Genomic DNA, 13,366 nt, shown 5'->3' with positions numbered 1-13,366 from the left:
TCTCTGAGTAGAGAGACAATCGTGGTGCTGGGAGGCTGACTTTGACTTGGACAGATTCAAGGCCAAGCTATGATGCCAGATTGCAGGCCAGATGTTCGCATAGCTCCTCCCTGCCCAAAAACCGCGTCTGTGCTTGCGACTAGCTGGCGACCAGTTCCTTCACGTGACGCCACCATAGCTGCTGAGACAAACTGGAGCAGCAACTTGTTGTTATGGTCCCTAGAACTACCTAGTACCTCTAAGTTACTGCTCTGCATCACCAATTTGAGTACTGATGAAGGCTTTGCAAAGCACAGTATAACAGGCTAAATACAAGAGATTTAGAAGCTGAATATATAATTTATAGCATTGAAGTTTTAGGTGCTCAACCCGCATACCTAACACCATCACGACGGATGGTAATGCTACCTGGGTGTGAGGCAATAAGACGGGGTTGTTCTGCGTGGGGGATCCAGATCGGACCCTCAGTTGCGCCTCCTACAAAGATGAACCAACAAGACATATGACAGTATTTGACAAAATTGAGTACTATTTTATGATGCTTTCAAATATTCTAGAAATTGTTCGAGTTGATAAGCATGCCTGTACTTAGTATCGAGCTTTTAGGTATTAAAGATCTGAATATATATGTACCTACCGTCGTTTAGCAAGGATCGAAGAAACCTCGGTATCGAGCCCGCCCTCACCTCACCTCAAGCCATCCACATTGTTTTTGTCGTCAACGCTGCTGACATATCATGTTCCTCGGAGTTAACATATAATTGCTCTAAATCATATTGTACATAATTCCCAGTTGCGCCATTTCTTAGATTAATACATTGCGCTCCTGGCTTCTGAGCGCCCTATAAATACATATACTTGACGTTACGCAAGGAAGAATAGACACGGCATGGTTGGTGTTCCAGGACGATCGAGAGGCTGCATCACCTGTCGCAGACGGAAGAAGGGAGTGAGTATATCGTCACTTTTGCACATTACGCATATTCAGATTAGCTAACCCGCGTCGCCCAGTGCGATAGGCGCACGCCTGTGTGCGATCGATGTGTTCGTGCGCAAGTGACCTGTGAAGGCTATGAGACGGACAGGATCTGGCTCAACTCCACTGCAAGCGCAGCATCTAGCCAGGATTCCTGCACATCACCTCAGTTGGAAGTAGTTTCAGACATTCGGCCGTGGATAGTCAGCTATACAAAGAAGAGAGACAGTAGTCCTCACGTTGTTCTACCAGATTCGTTCGCAAGATCGGCGAGAGAGCAGCTGTACTTTGGACTCTTTTGGAGCATAATGATACCCGACGGGCCTCAATTTTCACCCGAGTCTTCAGATTTATCATCGGTTGGCTGGACAAGATTCATCGGAGACCTGTACAATACTGAGACTGCTCTTCGGTATGCTACAGTGGCTACGGCGACTTCCATTCTTGGAAGGATCAATAACGATGAACAGCTGCGGCTGAAGGGTCTACAAGTGTATAACTGGACAATACAAGAGATGATTAAAGCCGTTAAGCAGCCAAATCGAGCGAAGAGCGACAGCTTGGTAGTGGCAGCCCGAGTTATGGCGCTCTATGAGGTACGTTTTACTCCTAGGGGTATGCTGTCCACTATTTGATCCTGATAAATACCCCTCTTAGCTTTTCTTTGGTCCCGATGGAGATCCAAGAGTGGCTGGATGGCAGAGACATAGCGAGGGACAACTTGCCATGTTCCTTGCGCGAGGCCCAGAGTCATTTGTATCTGGAGTATCTCACCAGTTGTTCGTTGATAGCCGCATAAACATTGTACGTTATCGACTAGCTAACCCCCATGTTATAAGCCGAAACAAGCCTGTTGATGTTAACAATTACGGCTATATAGATTTTATTGGCCACCAGACGGAGGTGTTCATCTCCATTCAGCTCCGATGAGTGGAAAACAATCCCCTGGACCATTACCGAGAAATCTACCAAAGACAAGCTCATCGATGCTATGAGCGGTATTCCAGATATTCTAGTTCAAGTAGATTTGCTAGCCGCGTCTAGTACTCAAGAGAGTGCGGATGAGATTCGAGAAAAGATCCTGCCGCAGTGTCGGGAGGTAGAGGCCGCCTTGGTTGCGTGGCGGGTTCATGTTGATCTATCCATCTACGACTATGCAATTGCAGGGCTGCCTCTACCTATACCACAACTTGATAGCGATTTTTCATTGCTTCATCTAAGCTGTGTCTACTGGAGTATATGCTTAATGCTGTCATGCATCATAGAGTCTATATCCGAAGACTCGATGGTGGACGGTTTATCAGAAGATACGACAGACTCAGCATATTGGGGTCACGATCAGAACTCTATAGGCCGTCCAGAACAGTACGCTTCAAAAATTGTCAATTGCGGCCATCTCTTTTTTGAGCCAATGGCCGGTGCTGTCCAGGGCGGCTCGGGACTCTTTCCCATGGTGTGTGCCTGGCGGTTCTATGAGCTGGCTGCCGAATCGTCAGGCGAAAGAAGCGCCGAGTTACAGATTTTATATGACCTCTTTGATAAGCCGTTCATGGGCAATCAAGTAGGGCGATATCTAGCTCATCTACAAAAGAGCATGTGGAAGCATGGTTTGAGTACCCAGTGTACTAGAAGTGTTGGCTTGTCTAGATTAAATTATTGGATGGCGTGGTTTTAAGGAGATGATAAGAAAGGATATAGATAAGAAAGTAACAGAAGTAATACAGTGATTATGTTATTCAGAACCTAGATATATATTGGCCTCTATAGTCTAAATATTGCTTATATGACGGGAGCCGTGGTAATAGAACAGGTGAATTGGTCTGGTTGTTCATTCAATGGATAGATGTGACATTCGTGAAAGATGAACATGGTATTTCGTGACGGGGCATGGATAGTTGCGAACCTGATCCGCATTAGGACGGGATGATGAGTCTCTCTGGACGCCGACCAGAGAATAATGTACAGTCGGCTGTTATTCCTGTTTCATCTGGAAGGGAGCACCTTTCTGACGTATTCCCTAACCAGCCGCAACGCTGCCCTCACGATGTCTTCTAGCCGACGGTCCTTTCGACTTCGCATCCAGAGGAGTATTATGCTTAGGACGACACAGTCGATCAACAGGTGCTTCATGACGACGAAGATGAACCACTTTATCCAGGAAGGAAAGCTCTTTTCCTTTTTGGACTTCCACTCTCGTCCTGTGGCGATCTGTTCGCGAAGGGCGGCGACTTCTGCCGAGAGCTTGGTGATGGCTCGCTCCATCTTCTTGGACCACCGGCTGTTCTGAAGGCTGACAGCACGTTCTTCCTCATCCCTCGCCACCGCATCTTCGTCATCCTCGTCAATGTGCCGGCGGGATCGCAGCTCGACCACGTCTTGTTCACTCATGGGGCTTAGGATCTTCATGGGTCCATCGCTGCCGTTCCTTGGCTGATGGAAGCTATGTGTGGGGTCACTTGGGTTGGCAGATGAGGAATCGGAGCTGGGAACGTTGTCTTTGATCTGGTTCCAGACAAACTCGAGCTCAGCAACGAGCTCTCTCCCGTCCCTACTTGAAGGAGTTAGTTAGTTTCCATGTGTCAACATCCGGGGATACCTCAACTTACGATGTGTTTGCGTATTTGTGCATTGTCTCGATGAGCGCCTCGACATATCGCCTCTTGGACTCGGTCCGGGTTAAGCCCTTTTGTGAATTCCACGCATCCCACTTATCCCGCTCCTTCTGCAGCTCGTCCGGAGGTAAACCCGACCCGGCCGTGGGCATCTCCATCACACCATCCACATCCCCCTCCATGGCCTGCTTGTAGAGGCCATACAGCCGTAGGCGCTCGGAAGGGGGCGGCCGCGATGCTCCAGTCTTGGGTATCTTCTTGACGGTGTTTAGGGCATGAACAAAGACTCGATCTGCAGCATTGGGCGGTCAGCATGTACATGTACCATTGCGGGCTCGTGGGGGGAGCAAGATGCATCTGCCATTATACCCACCTACGGAGTCCGCCATCGGGGGCGGCTATGACGGGGAGCCGTGCTGCTCCCAACGAGCCTGAAAGTGGCCTCGTGAAATCGCCTGGGGGAAAAATTCTCTGCTAGAATTGGTGGGAATTCTTCTCCTATTCTTATTCTTCTCGAATCTCTTCTCTCGTGGCGACCAGATGGCAATTGTTGGGTGGAACAGGGCGTCGACTGCGGGCTTGGATTTGTTGATCCGGAAAGGCTGATCGGTTTGGCGATAACAGCCGACGAACGCTTCGAGACACCGCAGCTACAGAACAAGTCGTTCGAGCCTCAGCGCTGCGACAAGCTCTTATCCCGCGACGATGACGCAAGGCAGGTGGCAGGATGAGGATTTCAGTTGATTACTTAGTCGTGGCAAGTTAGTGGATGTCGAAGATTATGTCTGCGGGCGTTCGTTGGCGATTGAGGCTCGGTCTGTCGTCCGGCTCGCAATTGAACCTCGGCGCGCTCGCGCTCCATAATACTCGGAAATGCTTCGACGCTACCGGCCAGGGGGCTTCGGCTGCTGAAAAAGAGTGTGGCACAACCAGAGCTGCGCTGGGCCTCGCGTCATCAACTCGGGTATGTGATACCTGCCGCAGCACGTGAAAGTCGCCTGGGCGCTTAGTAAAAGGTACCTCGACTGCAGACGGCGCCGGGTCTGTTTTAGTTCCAGTTTACCCCAGATTACCTTAGCTGCCCAACACATGAAGAGGGTCTTCAATGCTTTTTATGTAGGCGGGCAAAGAATGGCATCCATGCAGTTTTGGTCCAGTTATTTGGTTAGATTTAGGGGAATACCAGCCTAGGTCGTAGGTATTTCCCAGTGCACGGGCTAGCACCTGTTAGTAGAGTCGAAACTATGGACAAAATACACCTTGAGCTTCAAAGCACCGACTTTGCAAACGTTTGCTCCATCTGAAGCATCTTTACTGTTCCGTGACACACAACTCGCAAGTGAAACGCCTCATTCATTTCTGACTAAGAAATTATGCAGGCCGAGACAACACATATCGGGAGATCGGGCTCCCAAAACGCATGATGTGACAAGTGGTTACAAGCTGGTCACCATAGCGAGACATTTCGCTAACAGTCACCACACTCGATACAGCTTGTCCTAGCATTGGCGGTAACATGACAATGTTCTTTATTCATGACAATAGTCAGGCTGTATGTATCCTGTTCAACAGTAGTCCAGTTCGAGATTCAAGACCAAATCCACTCATTATCCTCACGTAATGTATCCTGCATTGTATCCCTTTGTCGGTAGCCATACCCGTAAACGCCTCTTATTTCACCACTCAGACAAAAGGCTGTTCAAAACCGAATCGCCGTCTCTAGCTTGCATATACTGCCTCTTCTTTTCCTCGTATGCCTGGATCAGTCGCTTGTTCTGCAATGCCGTCTCAGCTGCTTTCTGTCCAGCATCCTTTTTGCTTAGGGCTGTGCCAACTGCCAATAGTCTTCCAACCTCGCCGTAGCCGGTAAGATATGCTCCAACAGTAAACAGAGGTAGTCCAAGATTCTTGTCTTTCTTCTCGCCAGGGAGATCCTTGTAGTCAATCGTAACCCCCTTGGTTACGATTTTCACGCTCAGTCGCTGCTTTGCAGTTGAGCTTGTCACCTCCGCCGTTGTTGGGGAAGCTTCTGATCGCTTTTTTGCTGCTTCGGCTTTGTAGATATCTTCCTTGATAGTCCTGCCCCAGAGTGTCTTCAGCCACTCCACGACTTTCGTAAGGCCTTGTTGAGGATCCGAGAGAATTACAGCTGCGACATAGGCTTCGAACATGTCGGCCTGTGTCTTCACCAAGTCTTTATCCTTTGACCTGCCTCGCCCATGGCCCTTGTAATCACCAAAGGCACCCGGAAGCTTGGCCCACTGAGACATATCATAATGTCGAAAATACTCGGCGAGAGTGACATTTCGAATCAATCTCTCGCGGAGTTGAGAGCAAGCCCCAGAACGCAGCTGTGTGAATGTTTGGTGAATGAGAGAGCTCGCGATAAGTTCGAGATATGCATCGCCTAGCCATTCTAGGCGCTCATAGTTGTACTTCAACCCAAGTCCTGGGTGTGTGAATACTTCTTCTTTGAGTTTAGGGTCCAAAATAGGAGGTAGAGGCGGCCATTCTTGCTGAATCTCCGATGAGGTCCATGGTGTTACCCTGATATTAGAGAGCAATGGTATGCTAGAAGTGTCATGGGTGACTACTGAGGCCTTTAGGTTTTGATGTTAATTTTTGACTGGCTAATTGGATGATGGAAGTCGCTGGAAAAGTCATATGCATACCGCTGGTGTTGTCTCAACTATGGGCTGTGGAGCCTCAGGCTCAGGCTCTTCAAGAGAGCCGAGAATCTGAAATGAAGGAAGCAGCTGCTTCGTCAATCGAGACAGTCGTGATTTTACATTTCCAAGCTGGAGCTCTGCAGGGTTCTTGCTCTGTGAGAGCTGGCGCTTCAAGGCTTGGAGACAATCTATGAGCTCATCTGCTTGTTCTGCAAGCGATGCCAACGCTTGATTTGATGGCTCGGCGCTATTGACAAATTCGTCGTTTTTTCTCGGATCCCCCGTCTGATGCCGCTTTGCCCAGTGGTCCCCTGGGGATGCATTTCGTCGCTTATGCATATTCTCTGACACTATACTGAAACTTTAATGATGAAAATATTCGCGTTTGATGTGAAGAATCCAAGATGAATTCAAGGCGCTTTTTGGGGCGAATCGATTCACTTGAGTAGCACGACCCACCTCCTAAAGTGCAGTAGATGCTAGCCCCAAATGGCTTAGCCTATTTTCTTCTGATGTGCGCATTCAAACTTCAATTCAACGTCGAAAACTGGTGCCATCATTGGAGATCAAGCATGTAAAGATGAGTGTCCCTCGTGCGCGGTTGTTAGACTTGATGAAGGTAAAGTCTACCCAAAAATTCTATTGCTTTCAAATGGCCAACTGACTTGTTTTAGGCGCAATGCCAAGTATTCGCCACGACGTTCAACCCTGAGGGGATTCGCATGGGCAACAAGGTCTTGCGACAGCGACTCAAAGGCCCTGCGCTCGCCGCTTACTACCCCCGGAAGCTGGCGTCGATTAAGGATGTGAAGCGAGAGTTTGGTCCGGTGCTTGCCACGTGGGACGACGCCGAGGAAGATCGATTCGAGTACATTGAAGAGTAGGTGCATTGGAACAAGCCTCGAAGAGACGGCTAGCTAAAACTGCAATTCTAGGCTTAAGCAGCGTGGAAAGAGTGCACCAAAGAAGAAGAAGGGTCCTCCTGGTATGTTATCATTATCTGATGACGATTTGTTTTCCTGTTGGAATGTCCATTGGCTAAGAATTCTGCAGCTCCCACCCCCGGAAAGAAGCGATAATCGTTGCGCTATCAGTTGCGATGGTGTCCTCTCCACGCTATCATGTCTGATTCACTTGAGCACGGATCTATATTGTCATAGTGGGAGACTTTAAAAAGGAAAAAGAAAAGGCGTTGAAGGATATGGTGACTCAAGGCTCTGTGATGCCACTTGAGATTGTAAAATCGACTGTACTGTACAATTACCCCCTACGCTCGGATCAGACCATCTGATTCCGTTGCGAGACGAGAAAAAGAATGTTGTCTTAGATGAAATGGATATGAGTAGAGGTTTTATGTCAACTAGGATGGTCACCGAATCGAATGAGAAACGTCTGTATTGCGCATGTTGGAGGCTTCTAATTTCGGCGCCAAGTACGCAGTAACTTTGGCACCTACTGGCCTGGTACTACACTTTGGAAATTTCGCATATCATGACTCTTCTGGCGACCAGAATTCCGAACCCAGATAACTATAAAAAACGTTACTTCGTTGGTGCCTAAGCGTAACAGAGAGCCAAGGGCAAACAAAGGAGATCAAAATCCACGTCTCTAGACACTCTTTGGAAGCTGGCTGTGATTCACAGAGGCGTTCGTTGCCTACAATGTCTATTTGGCGAGTCCTCAAGCACTCATAGATGCCTGAAATTGCCTGATGCGTCTTCTCTATCTTTCCTTTTTATATATTCCACCCTTCTCTCTCTTGTTTCCAGACCTGAATGCATCTAAACTCGTTGCAAAGCTTTGCTCAGCACCGCCAAAACATCGCATCCAACTCCTTATTTGTGCCTGACCTTGGCTGACGTATAAATCCTGCCTTGTCTTTTGGCCTTAGCGAGCACCAGACAAGGCGGTGGCCCTTTTCGGCGATAGGAACTGACAGCCGCTGCCAGCTCCTTCCTCCCACTGCCTGACAGGCCGTTCTTTCACCCGAGACTGCAACCGACCACTAACATCTACTTCTAAAATCTCTGTCCCTTTCATTTCTTCTCCGTCTACACAACATCCCAAATCGTCCACTCGTTTTCTTCCTCATTTCCCTCTTTCAACTCTGGCACGCAAACTGCGCCTAGTCTAGCCCTCTCAGGGGAGCTTGTCTATTCCAAACAGCATTCGCCGCTGCATCCTCTCTTTGATCTTTATCTCGTTGATCTCTTCCCATCATCTTCTGCGGATGAAATGTCGACTTCCGGCTCATCGGGATCTACTCCTCAGCGTTCGGTTACGTTCTCAGCCGGCACACCCCTGAAAGACATGTTGGTGCAGGCAGGAAATGTGCTCTCAGCTACTGTAGCCTCCAGTGTAAGTTTTTTACCATCCCTGGATCTGATAATTGCAACGACAGTATGAACGCCGGATATTTGGCTTCTAATTGGCAGCATGAGAGGCATGGTGGTATATATTTGCTTACTCCCTTGCTCTAGGAAACTGGAACCACATCTGCGATGATAGAAAAGGGCATTTCGCCATTGACCACTTCAAAGTTGGCAAACCAAGGTTACCCAAAGGTAACTGTCTACAACATCTACTCTTGATTTGCCTCTTACTCACAGTTCATATGAAGCACGTCCACAACCTACCCACTAATAACTCCTATCATATGGAGAAACCTTTTGCGAGAATGCCGGAGCAGGTTTCCATCAATCAACAGAATCAGAGCGCGAAAGTAGTGGAAGACGAAGGCTCCTTCTTGAGAGTCTGTGACCAAACTCCTTCGAGCACTTCGCTTCCCATCACTCCAGTAACCGAAGGTTTCTCTGCCACAGCCCCGACCACGCGTCCGGCTAGCGTTACACTTGACGATCCGCGTCCAGATGCTGAAGAAGTTTTTCGCCTGAAACTACAGCTAGCACAAGCCAGGAATCACATCTCTAAGCTGGACCAGGAGCTTGCTCAGTCGCGATCTGCCAAGGAATCTGACGCAGCAATCCCTCGCACTGAAACAGCTCCTCGGGAGAATATTTGGAGCAGAGGCACCCCAGATGATACTCAGTCCGATACTAGTGATTCTGCCTCGGCCACCGCACTTAATCGTGCCCGTGGAATCTGGGGATCTACAAAGGCGCCCTTCGCCAACAACAACTCTCTTCATCCTTCTGCTCCTGAGCCATCTCCCGCTCACTGGTTTGGCGGTCGTGGATTTAATCAGGGTTGCGTAGACCCAAACTCGCCTTACATCCTCGTTGACAATCATCGCCCTGAGCGTCAAGCTCCTGATCACGACATCATGCGCCCCCCATCGAACCGCCGTGGTGCTCGCTTCGACAACCGAATGAATCCAAGCCACCAGTTTGGGGCCTCATATGTCAATCTCAACGGCCCAGCTCATCAGTTTGACTCGGTCGGAGGCCCAGTGCCTGTCCCGGTCCCAGGTGCTCACGTTAGCGTCGGACCAGCAATGGCTCCGATGGGCATAAACATGTTCCCTCCATTTCATCAACAAGCAATTGGCACTCCTCTTTCTCCCCATGCCTCAGAGTTCACCTCAAAGGCTGGCTGGAAGAATGAGGTACCCGGCAGTTCGATGGAAATCACTCACTACCATCCACATGCTGATGAAAAACAGGTTGTCCCATCAGAGGGACCAACCTATCTCCCACCAACAGAGCCTCTTAATTACCGCCGCCTCCTCGACCGAAATGTGAATTGCAATTGGAAGTACATTGTTGACAAAATTGTTTGCAACAATGACCAACAAGCCTCCATCTTTTTGCAACAGAAGCTCAAGGTGGGCACACCAGAGCAGAAGTATGAGATTGTCGAAGCGATTGTCGCACAGGCATACCCCTTGATGGTCAACAGGTTTGGCAACTTCCTTGTCCAACGCTGCTTTGAGCACGGGACTCCAGAGCAGGTCATTAAAATTGCCGAAGCCATTCGTGGCAACACTCTGAACTTGTCCATGGATCCCTTTGGGTGCCACGTTGTGCAAAAGGCATTCGACTCAGTCCCAGAAGAATACAAGGCGATCATGGTTCACGAGCTTCTCCGTCGAATCCCTGAGACCGTGATTCACAGATATGCCTGCCACGTTTGGCAGAAGCTTTTCGAGCTTCGATGGACCGAATCCCCACCTCAGATTATGAAATTCGTCAACGAATCTCTCCGAGGAATGTGGCACGAGGTTGCCCTTGGAGAGACCGGCAGTCTTGTTGTTCAGAACATCTTTGAGAACTGCCTCGAAGAGGACAAGGTAAGTGGTATCCAGACTTTCCTAAGACATCTCAATTCTTAGCTAATACACGCTCATTCAGCGCCCTTGCATCGAAGAAGTCCTTGCCAATATCGACATTGTGGCTCACGGCCAATTTGGGAACTGGTGCATCCAGCACATATGCGAGCACGGAGCGCCCCCTGACCGTAGCCGGGCCATCGACCACGTCATCCGGTATGCCGCAGAGTATAGCACTGATCAATTCGCCTCCAAGGTTGTGGAGAAGTGCCTCAAGATTGGAAGTGCCGAGTTTCTCGGTCGATATCTTGATCGAGTTTGCGAAGGGCGCCGCGACCGCACTCGCATTCCATTGATTGACATTGCCAGCGACCAATACGGAAATTACCTTATTCAGTGGATTCTTAACAACGCTTCTCCTCAACATCGTGAGATGGTTGCTGCCCATATCCGAAAGCACATGGTCTCTCTCAGGGGGTCCAAATTTGGATCTCGTGTCGGAATGCTGTGCACCAACCACGCGGTCACGACTCGCCCTGGCCCCGGCATTGGGCCCGGTATGGGCAGCAGTCGCATCGGAGGACCAGGACCAGCCAGGTTCGGAACCTCTTACCGCTGATGCGGTATAGGCATTGATGGTGTATAAGTGTGCGAGACGCTACCTAACAATCTGGCAAGCCTTCTGCTAGGCATTCCTGCGCAGCATCGTTTGTTTTTTTCTCATAACACATCTTGCCGACTCGTCCCATATCTAATTTCCACTCTTGTTGCTCTCACGCAGGTCACAAGATGACACAAAGAATTTGTCGACTTCTTCTTATGAACATATTCCCATGCAATCAATTTACAGATCACCCGTCATCCTACGCTCAGCTGGCTACTGCCTGACTGGGTGCATTGGACACAATATGGTTATGCATTTTGAAATATGCAGGAGACTACATCTGCTAACCGTAACGACAACATTCTCTTTGACAAGAGCTCAGATTGCATCTCGACATGTAAAAGGCAATAACACATTCACTTAGAACGGTCCGTACCCCCCAACACTCGAAGATGAAACTTGAGCTAACTGATATAGAAGCCCGGTGGTTATTATAACATTTTTAATTGCAGAAAAGGGAAGCAAGTGAGAGTGTATCACGTTGATGGAAACTGCATTTTGTTTTGCGCGGCGGAGACAACGGAGGGATGTTATACGAAAAAAGTCTTAATTGTGTTAATAGTTGCGACGCTCTTTATTACAGGATTTCTCTTTTTTTTGTTTTGACTGCGGCTTCCGCGTGCTTCAAGCACAAGGGGTCGTAATTTCGAATAATGATGCTAGGCCGCTTAATCGAGACAGAATTTCAGGTTGAAGGGGGTATGTTTATTAATTCGTGACCAGATATGTTCAGCTTGGCATCCAACTGTCACACGTGAACAGGAGCGCGGGCCATCTGCATCCGCCAGTAGATGCCATGAATGCATTTCAATAGTGAGGGCCATATGGATAGTTTCTCTCCATCACCATCGGGCAGCCATGACACTGCCGGCATCATGAAGATCCTGTTGTGGCTGCCGCTGCGTTCTGTTGCTCCACCGGGGGGAACTCGAGATCAAGTGTGTTCTCAACACCGCCGGCACCCGCCTCGACATTTGTAGATGCCTCCTTCTCCCAAGGCTTTCTGGGAACGGGCCGTGATCCAACAGGCTTCACCGTCTACAGGGGGGGCCCATTTGTGAGTACAGAAGCCGGAGACAAAAGACAACCCGATGTTTGAGGTTTTGTACTTACAGGATCCCGTTCAATGGTGTTGGGAATCTGTCTAATGCCAGGAATCGGCTTGCCCTCCTGGAGGAGCTTGATCATCTCGGCGAAACCAAGGGGGTAAGACGGTTCCCCCTCGCCGGAGTGAGACTGGGCGCTACGATCGACATAAAGATCTGCTTTGGGGGCAGCCTGCTGCCAGGGAGTAGCAGAAGATGGAGATGAGGACGACGGTTGCTGTTCGTACTCCTCGGGGATGATGTGCGGGGGTTGATGGTCCGGGTTCTGGGCGAGCCAGGCGTGGTAGGCGGAAAAGTCGATCTGGACGCCGATGCGCTGGGCGTAGTAGAAGATGCGGGCGTGGGTGGCGATGTCGCGGAGGGAGCCTTGTGGGTTGGAGGAGTTTGGGGTGCCGAGGATGGCGCGGAGACCGGACTTTTGTTGTTTTAATGTAAGTGAGATGAGATTTGGGATTTCGGAGGTGAAAGGACGAATGAGAGTGTGTTGTGTGATAAAGGAAGGGTGGGGAGTTATATGAGATGGGTTTGGACGTACGAGAAAGGCAGAGTCTTTGGTCCAGGGATAGGCGTCAAAGGCGTTGAAGATTGCGTCTTGGTCTGTTAGTGAGCGGATGCGGTCTGCGCCTGGATATGGTTCCTGAGGCTCTGCCATTGTATTGTTTCTTGGGGGAGGGGGGGTTTTTAATGAGGGGATTCGCTTTGGACTGTTTATATGAGAGATGTGTGTTTCTATCCAACAGCTGAGTTGTGATGTGGTGGATCGGGTATTGTGCGATGAGACCTGAAAAGAGGCAGACTATGAATCTGAATTATGAAAATGGCTGGTGACGGTTCTCAACTCAGTCTATCTCGTTGGCTCAACCTCTTAGTCTATTCGCCGGGGTTGCATGTGAAGTGGGTGAATGGCGGGAGGTGGGCAAACCTCGGCCCCGGTTTTGGTCGTTGGGGGGTTGATGCCATTGGCTACTTTTTAAGTGAATGGCTGGGGGATTTGACAACCATCGTGAGAGCAAAGCCACTGCTGGAGGAACTCTATATCAAAAGCATCAATTCACCTATTCGAACTACTATAGTCGAGTTTGATTCACAAAATCATCATACTTGGGTAATA

The 13,366-nt window shown here is 49.4% G+C and overlaps 6 protein-coding genes across 6 annotated transcripts; 3 read left to right on the top strand and 3 right to left on the bottom strand.

Annotated features, from left to right (window-relative positions):
• Positions 1–889: 889 nt before the first annotated feature.
• M431DRAFT_493292 (hypothetical protein) lies at positions 890–2,651 on the top strand (the record flags this gene model as incomplete). The annotated part of the gene is made up of 4 exons (XM_024917097.1): positions 890–949; positions 1,012–1,572; positions 1,634–1,780; positions 1,857–2,651. 4 exons carry the CDS (start codon positions 890–892, stop codon positions 2,649–2,651), a joined length of 1,563 nt encoding a protein of 520 aa, XP_024776496.1.
• A 308-nt stretch (positions 2,652–2,959) lies between these two features.
• Positions 2,960–3,977, bottom strand: M431DRAFT_493291 (hypothetical protein; the record flags this gene model as incomplete). Its single annotated transcript, XM_024917096.1, has 3 exons — positions 2,960–3,527; positions 3,583–3,880; positions 3,962–3,977. The coding sequence occupies 3 exons, from the start codon at positions 3,975–3,977 to the stop codon at positions 2,960–2,962; spliced, it is 882 nt and encodes a 293-aa protein (XP_024776495.1).
• A 1,118-nt stretch (positions 3,978–5,095) lies between these two features.
• M431DRAFT_139418 (hypothetical protein) lies at positions 5,096–6,639 on the bottom strand. Its single transcript, XM_024912592.1, has 2 exons — positions 6,261–6,639; positions 5,096–6,188 (listed from the first exon to the last, which is right to left on the bottom strand). Exons 1-2 carry the CDS (start codon positions 6,594–6,596, stop codon positions 5,265–5,267), a joined length of 1,260 nt encoding a protein of 419 aa, XP_024776494.1. The 5' UTR covers positions 6,597–6,639; the 3' UTR covers positions 5,096–5,264.
• A 198-nt stretch (positions 6,640–6,837) lies between these two features.
• On the top strand, positions 6,838–7,238 carry M431DRAFT_65427 (hypothetical protein; the record flags this gene model as incomplete). Its single annotated transcript, XM_024921685.1, has 3 exons — positions 6,838–6,876; positions 6,932–7,137; positions 7,193–7,238. Coding segments are annotated over 3 exons (291 nt in total), but the record flags the coding sequence as incomplete, so codon positions are not given.
• A 1,520-nt stretch (positions 7,239–8,758) lies between these two features.
• Positions 8,759–11,104, top strand: M431DRAFT_82116 (hypothetical protein; the record flags this gene model as incomplete). The annotated part of the gene is made up of 3 exons (XM_024923119.1): positions 8,759–8,827; positions 8,878–10,506; positions 10,568–11,104. The coding sequence occupies 3 exons, from the start codon at positions 8,759–8,761 to the stop codon at positions 11,102–11,104; spliced, it is 2,235 nt and encodes a 744-aa protein (XP_024776492.1).
• A 476-nt stretch (positions 11,105–11,580) lies between these two features.
• Positions 11,581–13,077, bottom strand: M431DRAFT_506568 (hypothetical protein). The gene is made up of 3 exons (XM_024918821.1): positions 12,791–13,077; positions 12,263–12,670; positions 11,581–12,187 (listed from the first exon to the last, which is right to left on the bottom strand). Exons 1-3 carry the CDS (start codon positions 12,905–12,907, stop codon positions 12,023–12,025), a joined length of 690 nt encoding a protein of 229 aa, XP_024776491.1. The 5' UTR covers positions 12,908–13,077; the 3' UTR covers positions 11,581–12,022.
• Between the last annotated feature and the right edge of the window lie 289 nt (positions 13,078–13,366).

This window comes from Trichoderma harzianum, assembly GCF_003025095.1.
Source record: "Trichoderma harzianum CBS 226.95 unplaced genomic scaffold M431scaffold_4, whole genome shotgun sequence".
In the NCBI taxonomy this organism is placed as follows: Eukaryota; Fungi; Ascomycota; class Sordariomycetes; order Hypocreales; family Hypocreaceae; genus Trichoderma; species Trichoderma harzianum.
The sequence above is the reverse complement of the archived record's forward strand: the minus strand, read 5'-3'. Positions and strand labels throughout refer to the sequence as shown.